Source organism: Aotus nancymaae, unplaced genomic scaffold (assembly GCF_030222135.1).
Source record: "Aotus nancymaae isolate 86718 unplaced genomic scaffold, 86718_ANA_hifiasm-v0.15.2.pri h1tg000020l, whole genome shotgun sequence".
In the NCBI taxonomy this organism is placed as follows: Eukaryota; Metazoa; Chordata; class Mammalia; order Primates; family Aotidae; genus Aotus; species Aotus nancymaae.
Window position 1 is genome coordinate 8369197 of NW_026988432.1, and position 17622 is coordinate 8386818.

At 37.0% G+C, this 17622-nt stretch overlaps 1 protein-coding gene across 1 annotated transcript in view; it reads right to left on the reverse strand.

Annotated features, from left to right (window-relative positions):
* Positions 1-17622, reverse strand: part of DOK6 (docking protein 6) — a 448396-nt gene that overhangs the window by 89081 nt on the left and 341693 nt on the right. Inside the window, exon 6 of the mRNA XM_064379032.1 lies at positions 10638-10776. Coding sequence (XP_064235102.1) covers positions 10638-10776 — 139 coding nt within the window. The remainder of the gene's footprint in view (positions 1-10637; positions 10777-17622) is intronic.

A 17622-nucleotide genomic window follows, 5' to 3' on the forward strand; every position in this document is an offset into this window, starting at 1 on the left:
CTTTTTTTCACCATCAAGATATTCTGCATAATACCTTTCCTCATAATCCTGCACCATAAATAGTATTAAATATTGCTTTATTTTGTGAAAGATTGAAGATGGCTGAAAATTCTTCTAAAAGCAATCATTCAGAAATTGTCTATATTCTCTCCTTTTTAAAAAAATTTTCATTTTTAAGTTCTGGGGTACATGCATAGGATGTGTGGGTTTGTCACATAAGTAAATGTGTGCTATGTGGTTTGCTGCACCTATCAACCCATCACCTAGGTATTAAGCCTAGCTATCTTTCCTAATGCTCTCCCTTTCCCACTCCACCCCCCAACAGGCCCCAGCGTGTTGTTCCCCTCCCTGTGTCCATGTGTTCTCATTGTTCAGTTCCCACTTGCAAGTGAGAACATGTGGTATTTGGTTTTCTGTTCCTAAGTTAGTTTGCTGGGGATAATGGCTTCTAGCTCCATCCATGTCCATGAAAATGATATAATCTTGCTCCTTTTTATGAATGCATAGTATTCCCTGGTATATATGTACCACATTTTCTTTATCCAGTCTATCAATGGTGGGCATTTGGGTTGATTCCATGTCTTTGCTATTGTGAAGTGTGCTTCAGTGAACATATACATGCATGTATCTTTGTAATAGATTTATATTCCTTTGGGTATACATCCAGTAATGGGATTACTGGGTCAAATGTTATTTTTAGTTCTAGATATCTGAGGAATTGCCACACCATCTTCCACAGTGGTTGAACTAACAGTGTAAAAGTGTTCCTGTTACTTCACAGCCTTGCCAGCATCTGTTGTTTGATTTCTGCCTTAATTTCACTATTTACCCAGGAGTCATTCAGGAGCAGGTTGTTCAACTTCCATGTAGTTGTGTGGTTTTGAGTGAGTTTCTTAATCTTGAGTTATAATTTGATTGTACTGTGGTCTGAGAGACTGTTATGATTTCCCTTCTTTTGCATTTGCTGAGGAGTGATTTACTTCCAAATATGCAATTTTAGAGTAAGTGCCATGTGGTACCAAAAATGCATATTCTGTTGTTTTGGGGTGGAGGGTTCTTTAAATATCAGGTCCACTTGACCCACAGCTGAGTTGTCTCAATGATCTATCGACCGTGGGGTGCTAAATTCTCCCACTATTGTGTGGGAGTCTAAATCTCTTTGTAGGTTTCTAAGAACTGGTTTTGTGAATGTTGGTGCTCCCGTATTGGGTGCATATATATTTAGAATACTTAGCTGCTCTTGTTAAATTGACCCCTTTACCATTATGCAATGCCCTTCTTCGTCTTTTTTGATCTCGGTTGGTTTAAAGTCTGCTTTGTCAGAAACTAGGATTGCAACCCCTGCTTTTTTGTTTTCCATTTGCTTGGTAAATTTTCCTGCACCCTTTTGAGTCTGTGTTTCTTTGCATGTAAGATGGTTCCCTCCCATTTATCTGGGCTGTTTGGTGACTGTTTTGACCAGTATAACATATGGTAGGTGTGACATTATGTCTGCTGTGGACATGATTTCTAAGGCCCTTATTCCAGTTCCTCTTCCTCTCATTTCTTCCAAGTCAACATGTAAGGCTGCATACACGTAAGGCTGCTATGGAGGGAGGAAGTTTCAAGAAACTATGTGGACAAGCCATGCAATTCAAGGTTTAATTCTTCTTAGAAAAACCTAGCAATTTTCTTACAGATGGGAGCTCAGTATGCAGAAAAATTCAAGAATTTTCTCACGGTACAAACTCAACTACAGAGCTCCCAACAGAAAACAGTTCTCTCGACTCTGAGCCCATTGTTCTTTGGACTTTGATGCTGTTATCTTCTGGGGGGGAAAAAAAAAACAAAAAACAAACTTCTTCCCCAATATATTGCAATGTGAACATCCAGCCTCTCCCTTTGAGAGGACCTAAGTTACCAGGAGGAAACAGGTGGGCCTAACAAGTATTGGGAATTTTATGAAGGTATTGGCAACCCACACCTCTTCATGCTTTTACCAAAAATATGATCTAGGTAATCTTACTGTCTTTGAAATTTTTTCCTTTGTTGATTTGAGGCTTTGCTTGCCCCTGTGATGAATATTGATGCTAATCTGTGTTCACTTACATAAAATTCATTTGTATAAAAAACTGTTAACTGACTTTCCTTTTGCTCTTTACCTCTCTAGTGATTGCTTAAAAATTTACAAGTTGGATTAGCAGTTGAGACAAATCTATATACAACAGACAGAAGAAATTCAGCATTTATAAATTGACATTTATGAGCTATTCTCTATGTGCCTGGCAATGTGCAAATTGGTTTCATATGTTATACCACTGAATATTCACATAAATTTTCAACAAATATGCCATCTGAACTTTACAGACAAGGACAATGAAGTGCAGAGGGATAATATAATTTGTTCATGATGACATAGCCATTGAGTGATGGTTCTGAGGTTTCGGAGTCCTGATGTTCTTCCCTCTTCCCCATGACTCACTGTAGAATAAATTACTGGATCTCTTCTTCAGGATACAGATGAGAATTACACCAACTGGGTAAATTTCACAAAACCAGAGCAGGAATGTGAGTGCCTCTTTCTCACATTTAAGACGGAACACCCAGTGTGCATGGCAGAATCAGAAGGTAGTTAAGCACATGAGCTTTGCTTTCCACCAACCTGTTATCAGATATCAACTCCACGGCTGCCTCCCAATTTGACCTCAGGAAGGCACATAATTTTTAAGATTCGGTTTCTCATCTTTAAACTGGAGTCAATGTAATGTACCTTAAGTGTCATAAATACTATATAAGATATACTTTTGGAGTGAAAAGCATAGTGTTTGTCACATGTTAAGTGCTTGGTAAAGATTGCTGCTTTGGAATTTCTACTGCATGGAAGAAGTGGCAGAGAGCAAAGGGGTCTACATGTGTATATGTGGCCAAGACATGAAAATTTGTCCAAATTGAGGTGTTAAAGGAATGACAATGAAGACAGGCATATAATTTGATCTAAGCCTAATTACCAAATAGAAATACAATCCCCCAAATGAATATGAGGAATAGCTGATCAATATGAGCAGGTGGGGAAAAGTGAAATGGATGAGAGACAAGTGAGACAATAGTAGTAGAATGTGTGTTCACGTGCGTGCATTGTAAGCTGTAAAGGGTAAGCCACAGCTTTCTCTGTATGATGAGGAGAGTTAAGGAATGCCTCTAGGTGCATCTGCCAGCACGTTCCCTGGTATGACTGACACAAGAGAGACTGGGTGAAAAAATCACTGTAAATAAGAAATACTGCAAAGGTACAAGTGACCAGAAACATGCAATGTGACACGTGTAATATATGTCAATTGTAAAAAGAAATGTTATACTGCTTAATAAGAAAATGCTGCTTGCAAATGCTGTTTCAGTTGAGAACAGTAAGTTTTATTTATTCTTGGAAAAGAACTCAAACCTGAAAACCTTATAGGAATAGAGACCACAGAGACCTTCAGCCAGCCATGCTTGGCACTGTTTGCACTCGTTTAAACAGTCATCTGGAGTCTGAAGGTTTATGGGCAATCGGTTTCTCACAGACTGAATCTTCTATTTTATTAAAGATAAATGGAAAGGAATTAGAAGATACCTTGCTAACCCTGTACCAGAATGACAAATAAAATGTAATATTTAGATGATCATTTAATGAAAGGTGCTAGATGTCATTTAATTGAACTTTGCAGGATATTGTTTTCATTAAACCTAAAAAAAATGAGTGTTACTGTATATTTCAGATCATGTATTGGCCGGGCTTGGTGGCTCATGCTGTAATTCTAGCACTTTGGGAGGCCAAAGTGGGCAGATTGCCTGAGCTCAGTAGTTTGAGACCAGCCTGGGAAACATGGTGAAACCCTGTCTCTACTAAAAATACAAAAAATTAGCTGGGGGTGGTGTTATGTGCCTGTAATCCCAGCTACTAGGGAGGCTGAGGCAGGAGAATTCCTTGAAACCAGGAGGTGAAGGTTGCAGTGGGCCAAGATCACATCACTGCACTCCATCCTGGGCGACAGAGTGAGAATCTGTCTCTGAGTGAATGAATAAATAAATTAAACCATGTATGGACTAAAATATTTTCAGGAAGTCTGAAAATAAGCCGAGTTTGGGAATAACAGCAGAAACTGTCATTTTCAACACCATTTTCATCTGCAATCAGTAATGCATTTAAGAACATGTATATTCTTTATCTCTGTTTATTTGTAAGTAGACACATTTACAGAGCTGCTCTTTGAATATAAGTAACATGATAAATATGTAAGAAACATTAAAGTTTCTAGTGATTTAAATTCAAATTTTGGGATCTTTTAAAATTTTAAAAATGTAAATATCTAGAGGCTATCATTAAGCTCATATAATTAATTTCCAATATCTGCATGTACTGAAAGCTGGGATGAATTTTTAGTGATGGTTAAAACAATTTTCCCACTTAAAGCTAAGTTGTTTCTTGCTAGCCATTTTATGAATTAGCTCATAATTACTGAGTTTTTCACTAAAGACCAGGTGGTTTTCTAACACTCTGAAGTACGTATTATATCATTGTGCCTCACTCAACATCTTTTAACTACAGGTAACTAAAACAGTATGTGACCTGCTGAAGGTCACATTGCTCTGCTGCAGACTTTCCCCAGAATCAACCTCCTAAATCCTGTGTTTCTTCTACAAACTGCATCTGCGTTCACTGAATACATCCAAGGAACTGACACCTCTGCTCACATGCACTGAAAGTAGCCTTCATTATCCTTCCAGGCAATGCTTATATCAACTTAGATTTTAGTGGCCTACATTTAAAAAACACTTCAATTTTATAGCATTGTTTCAAAGAAAAGATAGTCTGAGCCATTGGGTTGTATATGGGTATGTCGCCATAATGTCTGTATGTTGAGGCATTTTGATTAACCTTCGAAATCTGATATTTTCATTTATGAAAACTATCCACAATTATGCAGCTTTCTTCATATCGTTCAGTTCCAGCGATGTAAATAAACAAAATTGTATTTTAACACAGATTGCAATCTTTTGTGTTAGGAAATCATTTTTATTATACAGAATCAACTCTGATCTATTTAATTACATTTAAGAAATACATACATATATATACATGAAGTGCATTTTCTGAAGCTACATGTAAAGTATCAAATTTTAAGGAAACAATGAATTTTAAGAAAAAACATCGTAGTCTAATTTTTACTCATATCATGAGAGATTAGACTGATTTAGACAAATTACACATCGCTTTCTCACTATCTCCACCCCCTTTGTATCTTTATGCAGAAATACGTGTTTGTTCTTGGGGGTATGTGTGTGTGGGTGTTTGTTTGTTTTGTTTCGTTTTGTTTTTGAGACAGTTTCGCTATTGTTGGTCAAGCGCAATCTTGGCTCCCTGCAACCTCTGCCTTCCGGGTTCAAGTGATTCTCCTGCCTCAGCCTCCCAAGTAGCTGGGATTACAGGTGTCTATCACCATGCCTGGCTAACATTTTGCATTTTTAATATTTTTAGGCAAGCAATCTGCCCGTCTCGGCCTCCTAAAGTGCTGGAATTACAGGCGTGAGCCACCGAGCTAGGCCATGTGAGGTCTTTTTTGGTGTTTAGACTAAATTTTCTTTAGTGTTCTGAAACCGAACAATAGTAAGTAAATTGATTAATTTGGATCACAGATCCATTTTCACATTTTCATTATTGACCATAATAATTCAGCTTGTGTTGTTTCATCACAATCCATGACTATCAGTTAAAAAAAAATTTACAAATATGCAAATAATATTTCCTGGCAGAAAACTGATCACTGTCAGCAATCATAAAAGCTTGAATCTTATGATAGTGACAATACTGAGTGATAAAATCATGAATAGAACTCTGAAGAATAACTTTATTTGCAGCTTTTCTTACATATTAGATATCAGTTGCCACTTGCAATCACACACACTTAGCCTTTTCGAAGACTCTCTTAAACATCTGTGAATATACCCCGAAAAGAAACTGCAAAGACTTACTAATTTGTATATCTCTCATTAGAGTATAATGCTTTCAAATTCTTATTTTTGATTTAGAAAATTTTTTTATACTAATAGAGAATCCTGTAAAATATAAGAAGAATATTTTTACTAAAATGGAAACCAAGTTGCTGAGGATAGAATTCACCTGGAAGGCTTTCTTAGTTCTTCAAGTTATAAATAAGCATGCATTCTGTGGTTATAAAAAGTAATACTGTATTTTATACACTCTAAGATGCCATCAATTGTAAGGTAAAATGTCATTTTATGTAGCACTACAAAAGATTAGTGCTGCTGATTAAACTATATCTCATTTGACCTGAGAGATGTCAAAATGAGAAAAAAATATGTATCTTGAAATTGATGCAATATGGTAGTATATTCCAGTTCATGTCAAGTATTTGAACAAAAAATATTTCATAGACTGGTAGTAATCAGTAGTTGGGTAAGTTTATAACTGTAAAAAAAACAATTTCTCATGTCTTCTCAACTGCTTGTTACATGTGAGCATTTTATAATTGCTCAAGAACATAAAAAGCACATTTAAAAAGAAAGCATTTTCATTGAATTGTATGTGTATGTAAAACAGATCGATGAAAATCTAAAATTATTTCAGTCCATTTGAGGCCTTGTCCATGATTTCAGCCTATACTCAACCTTAACAGGCTAAGTCACATGGGTGCATTTGTGATACAGTTTCTGATGAATGGCTTCTATCACAAAGAATGTCAAACTTTTTTTGATAGTGTTGCACATTGCATGTCAAACCATCTACAGACACACTTTTGGCAATCGAAACCAAAGAAGTCTGCTGGCTCTAAGAACAAGAATGATCTCTGTAAAATGGAAACAGTCTAGAGATGAACATACTTTGTTCAAATATCTAGCTTTAATCATTTTCTCAAATATTTGCAACACATTAATTCCTCAAAAGTAGTTCCTGTTTAGTATGTATTACCTTAGCTTAATTCTCCTATGCATCTTAAAACTCTTAAAATTAGACTGGTTTGTAGTTTGAAAATGGAGAGGTATAGAGACTCCTTGAGATTCCTGTCTCCTTTTCTGCCAGGACCACTTTCTGATTCTTTCTTAGAGGCAGGAATGAGAAGCTGTAGCTATACATTTGTATGCAAAATGGCAAGCACGTCATCTTCTAATACGGAAATTCATTCTACGGAGGGCTGACTCCAATGAGTTGATTATCCAAAAAATCAGTCAGGTTCTACTTCCATGACATGAACAAGCTCAAGTGGTGTTTTTATCGTGTACCAAAATTTGGTGATGGTGATGTCTTACCCATACATAAAGGTATGGAAAACTTTTGATATTTCAAGGAGTCAAAGGACATGAGGTAATCTTGTTCTGGGCAGAACAAATTATTTGATCCCACACAATTCTGGGCTACTTGAGAAGGAACTTTCTTGCTCTTCTCTTGTATTTCTCTCTACCACCTTGCAGGGTACTTAGCATTAGCATACAGCAAGCACTTGACAATCTTGCAGATGGTTAATAGATAACTTCTCAACATTTTAATTGTCAGTTAATAATTTTTTTAGTATTCATGAGGGAAATCAAAACATGCACTTTTAATTATCTTACCAATTTAGTGGTTCTTTTATCTAGTTACTCTGTTGAGTGGCAAATGCAATGTTTTCTCACAATGCTGAGAAATTTTTCTAGATATCAGATTCACACAAAAATAGAAATATGGCCTATTTCAGACAATGGATACATGTCAAATATGTTTATTCATGTGCCCCTCTCCCCTAAGAAAGAAGGCTATAAACAAGGACAAAATGAGGTCTTATATGACATGAAAAGATCATATTCTTTGTTTTATAGTAAGAAATGGTTGTTGAGACATTATTTCTCACTTGAGTTTGTTTATCCAACTTTCAAGTTATAATTTTGTATTTTAAATAGCAAACGAAGAATTAGAGAGTATTTAAACATTCTTTCACACTTGTTGGAAGTTTTTTTTAAGCGTTTTCCATCGCTGGGCATGGTGGTCACGCCTGCATTCCTAGCACTCTGGGAGGGCAAGGAAGGTTGGATCACTTGAACCCAGGACTTCAACACCAGCCTGGGCAACATAGTAAGACCTCGTCTCTATAAAAAATACAAAATTTAGCTGAGAGTAGTGGTGCAGGCCTGTGGTACCAGCTAGTTGGGCTGAGATGGGAGGATCACTTGAGCCCAGGAGGTCAAGGCTGCAGTGAGCTGTGTTCACGCCACTGCACTCCAGCCTGGGTAACAGAGCGAGACCCTATCTCAAACAACAACAAAGTTTTGTGTATGCAGAGGAGGTATCTTTAAAAAAAAATTGTATCTGGAAGAACTGGAAAACTTAGCTTATGGTAGTAGAATTTTAGAAATTGAGGCATTTATCAACTGGAGGCAGCTTGCACTTGGAAAAGGATTAGTTCAGTTTACTCTAAAGAACAAATTATTCATGGAGTAATTCTTACTAGCATTAACCTTCAGAGAAAAGCATAGTTGTGAAATCATTTCTGGAATTGAACCAAGCACTCTATTGACATGTATGTGCCAAGTGATGGAGTCTCTGATTTTGTGATTTCTAGAAACATTTTGTTCCTCTGTTGAGCCTTATTGAGCCTGCTGTTCAAACTTTTGTTGCACTCTCCCTTCTATCTGTCTCAGCACTGATACCAGCACCCATGTCTGTGGTGTACAACCTAGTTTTAGACTGCCTGAGGTTATAGTGACTGCATCCATTATCTCATCTCTAAGCCATTAACAGCAGTTACTTGGCTCCAGTCTTTTGACTTTCTTCTCAGTGGCACAGGACGTGAGAAACATATAACATCAACAACAAAAGTTAATTAAATTTTGTTTAGCAAACATTTTGGCACAAAATACTTGAAAGCATTTGAAGGATATTATGTAGCCATAATAGCAACTCTGATAATTATTCAAGGTCACTCCGACATCACCCTCATCATAATGAACGCTTTCATAGTACTTCTGTGTGCTTGGTCTGATTCTCAGCACTTTATATAGATGAATGCACAGAAAGCTCATAACAACCAAATGAGTAGAACTATTACATGCCCTTGTTACAAATAAGGGAAAACAAGAGTTAAATAATTTGCCCAAGATTACACAGCCAGTAAGTGGTGGTGTTGGGATGCAAGCCCAGAGCACCAATGGTGTGCTCCTCTTTATGGCAGATAATTACAGTACGTGAAAGAGCTCTTGGAATTTCCATCATTAAAATATAATTGAAATCACTCGGAGTTCTTGCTTGTTTAAAGCAACTATAAGTAAAGAAGTACAAAGGTTAACTAATAGCAAGTGACATCATGGTTAACCCCATGGTTAATTTTGGTTGAAAATCAGCAGCAGATTGAAAATATGGGCTGATGATCAATATGCATGACTCTGAAATAATTTGAAATTGGATACTTATATTTCCCACCTGATTTTAATCACTAGAAAAACATCATATTGACTACATAATTGTTACAATATTTACAGTTAACCCAAGTCTTCTTAGAAAATTTTTACCAGCCCTCTCTGATTGATGATTCTTTAGTCATTCCCACGGTCACATCTTAATCATCCTGCTAAAACTCAAGCTACTCTTTCGGTCCCATGGGGAGTCCAATGTCCTGTGTTGCCCTTTCCCTCCTGAGGTGTTAGGAAAGCTCTTTTAACCATACCCCAGATGGAGAGATAGATATATATATGTCTTATTGAGAAACTTAGAAGTGCATTAAGAATAACATATAATCACTTAAACTACTTGTTTTCTTTAAAAAAATTTATACTTCAAAATATTTCATAGAATTTTGAAATGGAAACTAAGATAACAGTAATATAAAACTTCATTGTCTTAAACTAGAATAGACTTATTGATGTTTCACAAAGAGAATTATAGATGCTTCCCAAACATCAACTGTCCTTCCCTAGATGAACTCTAACACATCTTTATAAATCCTAGAAAGTAATACTCATCTCTTAAGATTATAATCAATAGTCATTCCACTGTTTGCTTTTTAAGCAAATTGGTAGTAAAGCTTATTTTTTAGCTAGTCATATTGATAGAATTTACTACTTTAGATTCTTTACTGGATTATTTTTTAGCTTGATCCTGAAGCTGGAATATAGTTCTAGGACAAGACAATAGGCAAATTATTCTGTGGGCAACCAGCATAAGCTCCTTCTGCAAACATGTTATTATATATACACAGAAAGAGCTAGAAGTTTTAAAGCACCTAGGATAAACATAAAGATTAAAAAAAATGGAACCCTTTCTGGTGAGAACTTAATCTTCCTAGTTATTTTGAGCCCGTATTTAAATCTCAGATTGTCCAACTGTATGTGGCGACATGCAGACAACATTGCTTCTTATTTGATTATGCAAGCCCCTCTTTTTGACATCCAAGGCAACAGGCCTTATATAGGTAGATGCCAGAAGTGCAGGGCTCACAGTTGGTGGCCACAGATAACTTCTTCTACATACTGAGTAGGATATTAGAGAGATGAGAGGGTGGGGTAAGTCCTCAGGATCAGGGCAGAGTGGACACTGAGGCACCGGTGTGAATGGCCCCCCACATCCACGTTGCACATCAGACCTCAGTGACATTCATTTCCAAGCTGAGAGGTTACCAGGGAAAGGGCCTTACCCGGGCCTTCTGCTCCATCTCTAGCATTAATCTTTCATGTTGCTCAGCTATGGCCAGTGTTGCAGAATGGACCTTCTGATAGATCATTTCTCCTTCCCTCGTTTGAAAAGTGAATAGTCCTTCTCCTGTGTCGCACATTCTGTGAGAATAGAGACAGGGGAAAGAGATGGGTCTCCGTGTGTTCAAGTGTGTCACCGTTTTCCACGTAATCAATGCCCTTGCCCTTTTGCCTCCTCCTCCCGACCTCCACGGGAGTTAGTAAGGCTGATTCAGCTGCAACCAAACCAACCAAAAGGTGCAACTTTAAATGGTACATGAAAACGAAACTAAAACTAAACATGTACATTCGGATGTTTAAAAACGAAACATTCATAACAATGTAAAGGAACAGAAAAAAGTGATTTAGGCATGGCAGTGGATGATTGCCAATATTTAATGAATAAAAATAGATATTGTCTTTAAGGATGTTTACCTTGTAACATAATAGCACTACCACCTATCAGTTGATAGCTCTTGAAATTTAAATAACTTATGATAAATCTGCAATTTTATACTTACTGGAACAAGGAGAAAACTAAATTTTCAATACACTTTAGTTTTTCATATTTTTTAGTTTATGGATTTGCACATACAGGCTGAATCTTTTATTTAAACTGAGTTCTTAGGCAAATCTTGGTATAACCTGGGGCACAACAAGGCAGAAAGGAGACTCTATTTGGATATGAGAATATCTGGTTGAAACTTTGGCTCTACCACTTACCAGCAATTGACCCTGGGAATGTTACTCAACTTGGTAGTACTCACTTTCCACACCTCTAAAGTAGGAATAATAATGGGCCCAAGATCCTTATGAAAGTTAAAAGATGGCTCATGCCTGTAATCCCAGCACTTTGGGAGGCCGAGGCGGGTGGATCACGAGGTCAAGATATCGAGACCATCCTGGTCAACATGGTGAAACCCCGTCTCTATTAAAAATACAAAAAATTAGCTGGGCACGGTGGCGTGCACCTGTAATCCCAGTTACTCAGGAGACTGAAGCAGGAGAATTGCCTGAACCCGGGAGGCGGAGGTTGCGGTGAGCCGAGATCTCGCCATTGCACTCCAGCCTGGGTAACAAGAGCGAAACTCAGTCTCAAAAAAAAAAAAAAAAAAAAAAAAAAAAAAAAGAGTTGATAGAAAAACATTTAGTGTTGCTTAACCCACATTAAGTGCTAAAAAATGTTAGCTGTTACTAATTTCATCACTGAGAAAGTCTGTAACTAAATATCTACCATAGAGAAATGGCTAGATTAATTACAGTATTTTTATCTGCCATTATGATATACACTATTATGCTATCATAATACAATATTATGGACAAATGTTATGCAGCTATCACTATGTCATTTCTGAGTGTATATAATAAAATTCGTATGTCAATTCAGGGAAAAATCAGAATGCAGATTCTTTTTCAGCTATCAAATTAGAATTACTTTTTAAAAACATTTTTTATTGGAGAAACTCCACTGACAAGTTGTTATTCAATAGGATTATAGATAAGTTTCATTAACAGAGACTAACTCTAAAATGGAAAATATTTTAATACTTTAAGCTAGCTCTTAAAAATCGTTGAATATTTTCAGAAAGACCCACCCATTATCAATATGCTAATATTTGGATACTGGATATTAACCGGATTTCTGTGTTGAGTTTCAGGTTATAACATCAAGTAATTTTCAAGTTATAACATCAAAATATTCATGAGGAGAAACTAAGCACCAAAAAGATTTTAGATTCTTTTCTATGATTCTCCAAGGAGTTTTCAATAGAAAAAAATTGTCTCAAGTGGCTTCAGACGTTATAGAGGCTGCAGCTGCGATCCCTCAGGGCCCTATAGAGCCAGCACTTAGCTTCTCTGAAAGAGATCTTAATAAAATTCACCCAGCGTGAAATGGAAAGTCTGGGGGAACAATGAGGAGTTTTCACAAAGTGAAACAAATGAGCTTTCTTTGATTCAGAGGAGTAAGGAGCAGCAGCAACAAAACCATTGATAAGTAGGGAGTGCATCTTGTTTGAGGTTGAGCTTTGTTTATAGTCATCTGAAAAACAGTGCTTATTAGCCTTTGGAAATGAGATACTGAAAACACAAATTGTTATTTCACAGTCAGTCATTGAGATGTAAAGCTCCAGTGCTTGTCCACTTCCTGGGATTTAACTCTGCCCCGTGCAGAAGCTTGCATGCTTACAGGAGGGATTTTGGTCTCTGAAATAAAAACTACTGTAAACGTCATTTGTTGATCATGAGATAAGGCATTTAAGACAGCATAAAAAGCAAAGAAACTTTAGGTAGAAGATGCTCTTTCTTCAGAGTTTGTGCCTAAGCCTAGATGAGGCTCATGTTTGTTATCAGCCATGTCGGAATAAATGGGCTAGGTGACATGTTTGGCTCTGTGTCACCACCCAAATCTCATCCTCAATTGTGATTCCCATGTGTCGAGGGAGGGACCTGTAATCCCCACATGTGGGAGGGAGGCGGGGAGGCAATTGGATCATGGGGTGGTTTGTACCATGCTGCTCTCCTGATAGTGAGTTCTCATGAGATCTGATGGTTTGTAAGTGATCCTTTGCTCCTCTCTCTCCTACCATCATGTGAAGAAGGTCCTTGCTTCCTTTTCACCTCCTGTCATGACTGTAAGTTTCCTGAAGCCTCTGCAGCCATGTGCAACCGAGTCAAGCCTCTTTCCTTTATAAGTTACCCAGTCTTGGGTATTTCTTTACAGAAGTGTGAAAATGGACTAATACTCTAGGTGTGTCTTATTGTTTAAAATGTGTTCTTTAGGGGCTGTTATCTGTCTAAATAGTCTTGAGGTAGTGAGCCAATATTAGAGAAGATAATTAGGAGAAAGAAGAAATAATTTAGATGTCATTTGACTTGCCCCTCAAAGCATGGTCCACAAATCAGCAGCATCTGCCTGCTTGGGAGCTTGTCCAGACTGTTAAACTTAAATCTGCATTTAACACATCCCCAGGTGACCCCCACACACATTAGAGTTTGATAATGACTGGACTACAGAACCTTCTCCACAGGTCACCATTTCATCGAAGAGGAGTGGGAGATGACATATGGGACCCACAGGAGGACAAATTAGAAGCTGTATTTGTACAGCATTTTAAAGACTGTGATACATAAAACAAATGTTAGAAAGAAATATGACAAAAAGAGCAAATGAACCCAAAGAATTATTTCCTTAACTTGGGAAAAGCTAAAACAGAGGTGTTAGTTACATCTGAACCCTCTGACTCCCTTGCCAACAAGACACACATTCCTCAATTGCATTTATTTTGTGAAAAAGGGAAAATATGGATGACATATTTGTCCTTACTGCAAACTAAAATTCTATTGATATTTGCAGACAATTGCAAATGTAATCTTTTTATATCTAACAATGTCTCTCTACAAAATGAATGTTTTTTTTTTATCTAAAATGGAATGTTGGATAATATAATCTGAGGTTTCTTTCAGCTCTGGGAATATTCTAGGGCCTTATAAAAATTCTGAGAGGTAAACAGAACTGTCACATTTGTTTCCAGAATTTTCTTTATTTTTGTTTGTTTTTGACACTGTGATATAGGAAAATCATAATATGGGATTCAAAAGACTAGGGCACCAATTTCAACCACAATGCTCTAGCCTGTCATATAAATTTATATATTTTTCAAGTAACTACTATAATCTAGGCACTGTTTGAAGCCTGAGCTACCAGGGAGATATGTGCTACCAGGGAGAAGTTTAGGGCCATGAGGAGGGCAATGGGGGATTAACGTGAGCCAGTTATTTTACTTATTAACTCAGCAACAAGATTTTATTAGTATTATTTTTAATTAAATGAAGTAATGCATGTGATAGTTGGCAGGAAAGAGTTAATTTAGTAGGTCCCAGTTGGTTATTTAAACCTTGCACATTCTTCATTCCTAATTTTAGGATGGCCTAGGGCTGGCTTCTGGGATATGATCTCTGGGCCTTTGGAACATTCTGCCTATTTCTGTAAGTCTGAGACCTTGGGCCATGCTGTATCCATTTTACCATATATATTTATCCCAACAAGAGATAGCCTAGCAGGAATGCCTGTCTTTACTCTGATGGAGCCTGTGTAGCTGAATCAGTCCTAGGGCTGCTGCATGCCTACGTGACTGGCCCCCAATAAAAACCTTGGACATCATGGCTCAGGGGACTTCTCTGGTTTATGGCACTGCATGTGTTGTCACATGTCATTGCTGAGAGTATTAAGGGTGTCCTCATATAACCCCACTGTGAGGGGCCTTGGAAGCTTTTGCCTGGACTCTCCTGGTCTTTATCCCTTGTGAGTTAACTCTTTGATGATTTTAATCTTATTTCTCATGGTGGTGAACCAAACTGTGAGCACAGTGTGTTTTTCTGAGTCTTGTGAGTCTTCTAGAGAAGTATTGAACTGGAGGCTGGCCTTGGGAACCATTCCATCTGACACTGCCAGCATATGCTAAGGAGTCAATATATTTTAATGCAGTAAGAATGTAAAATTCTCAGTCTTTTCTCTAAATGTCTGTCTTTCAAATTACATTCCTTTATGGAATCTAAGAATATCCTCTTTATCCAGCTTTACCACTCACATCCAGAATCACTTGAAATAACAGTACGGTCAGACTTAGTTCTGCTATGTTCTAATAAATAAAAAATAACCAAGGATCATGTGGATATATATATTTGAAGGAAACTGAACTCCAAAAGGTGCTCCTTTTTAGTTGCCTTCAAGGGTAGAATCAGCCCAGCATGGTACATAGAGGAATTTTCTGGAGAAAAAATTCCTAGCATTGAACTACTAGACCATGCCCTCCTTTTCTTGTCTGTAACTCTCAAACTTGGCTCTCTATGAAGACGTGACTTTGAAATGCCACTCTTTCTTCCCACATGTGTGAAAGAAATTTACCAAGTCAAAAATTATGGAAACACTTGACTTACTTTAAGTATAGACACTTTAAAATAACTTTTTGTGGGTCTCTAGATAAAATTTTGCAACAGATGAATTAGTTGACATCTGGCAATTTTGCCCATCTTCACAGCTGTATAATTTCACTCTCACTAAGTTTTGCAGTGTTGTATACATATTTAATAACCAAATATTTATTCTCCATGCGTACAGAAATTTTAAACTCTCAGTAATGGGGTAGAGCAGGAGCATGTTCCTAAAAACCCACTGCTATTCAGTATTTAAAATTTAATGTTTAATTATAGAACATAATGAAATTCTTCAAAGCACAGATTTTCCACAGAGCAGTTAAAACCAATTAACACTTTTATTCTGTTAACAGTTTAATCTTTATTGTCATTTAACGATGCTAGAATTTTACTTTTTTTAGCTGCTATGAGAAGATCGATTACTCTGAGTCAGACTGTGATCTAAGAAACTGAGCAAAATGGAGAAACAGAAAAAAGCAACAATGCAGAAAGTCAAAAAATAGACCCAGTTCACATAATAAACCTATGGTCAAAGCAGAGTCTCAGATCAGTAGGGAAAAGCTGACCTCTTCAATCAACTGTTGAATGGCAGCCATTTGGAAAAGAGCTGAATCCATGTCTTTTCCTCCATTCATGTAAATTCCAAAGAAAGCAAATGGGAAAAAAAGAGCTACAAGAAAATATCGAAGAATTTTTATACAAACTCAGAAAGGAGAAGAGATTTCAAGAGAAGATTCAAACAAAAGAGTGACAGAAGGAAAAGATGGATGAATCTGCCTTTGAAAATCCTATTTAAAAATAATAGAAATCATAAGATATTCATAAGTCAAAAACTAGAAAAAGATTGAAATTCACAACACTAATTTCTCGTTTCATTTAGCAACATATTTTAGAAATTCAACTACTCCAGTAGTAGTCGTAATTGTAATAGTAGTATTCAGTGAAGAATAAGTTACAGGCACTGTTTAAGGGTTTACACACAATTTTTTAAATGCTCAAAGAACTCTATGAAAAAATTACTAAAAGTAACTTTCAGGTGAAAGTAATATATAGATTGTTCTAATATTTGTGTAAAAAATGTGTGGGACAAAAATTTCAGTTAAATAGGAATAAGTTGAAGAGATCTCTCATATAACATGGTGACTATAGTTAAAAAAATATATTGTATACTTAAAAAGGCACAGAGGGTAGATAAATTGTTCCTCACCATGGAAAATGATGACTATGTGAGGTGATGCATATGTTACCTAGCTAGATTTTATCATTCCACATTTATATACTTCAAAATAGCATGTTGTATAAAATAAATACATTTTATGTCAATGTAAATGTGCATGGGAAGAATTTACATGCATCTTTGCATGTATGTACACTAAACTCTGGAAGAATGTACAAAAACTACTAACAGTGCTATTTACTGGGGCAAAGTCAAACAGATGGCGTATAAGTATAGAAGCAAACATTTTCACTAATATCTCTTTACACAAATGGTAAACAAAGTAAGGAAATGTTATAGATTTATGATTTTTTTTTTCCATAAAGACAAAGTCTTACTCTATTGCCCAGGCTGGAATGCAGAGGCATGCTTATAGCTCAATGCAGTCTTGAATTCCTGGGTTCAAGCAATCTGTCCACCTCAACCTCCTGAGTAGCTGGGACTACAGGCTCACAACACCATGTACCCCCAATCTCTCCCTCTCTCCCTCTCTCCCTCTCTCCCTCTCTCCCTCTCTCCCTCTCTCCCTCTCTCCCTCTCTCCCTCTCTCTCTCCCCTTCCTTCTCTGCCATGGCAAGATGTGCTTGCTTCCTCTTCTGCCGTGATTGTAAGTTTCCAGAGGCCTCACAGCTATGTTTCCTGTTAAGCCTGTTAAGAACTGTGAGTCAAGTAAACCTCTTTTCTTCATGAATTACTCAGTTTCAGTTCTTCATAGCAGTGTGAGAATGGACTAATACACATGCCTACAAGGAAATCTTGGTTTTAGTCTGGGCTCTGCTGCCAATTAGCTTTGTGAA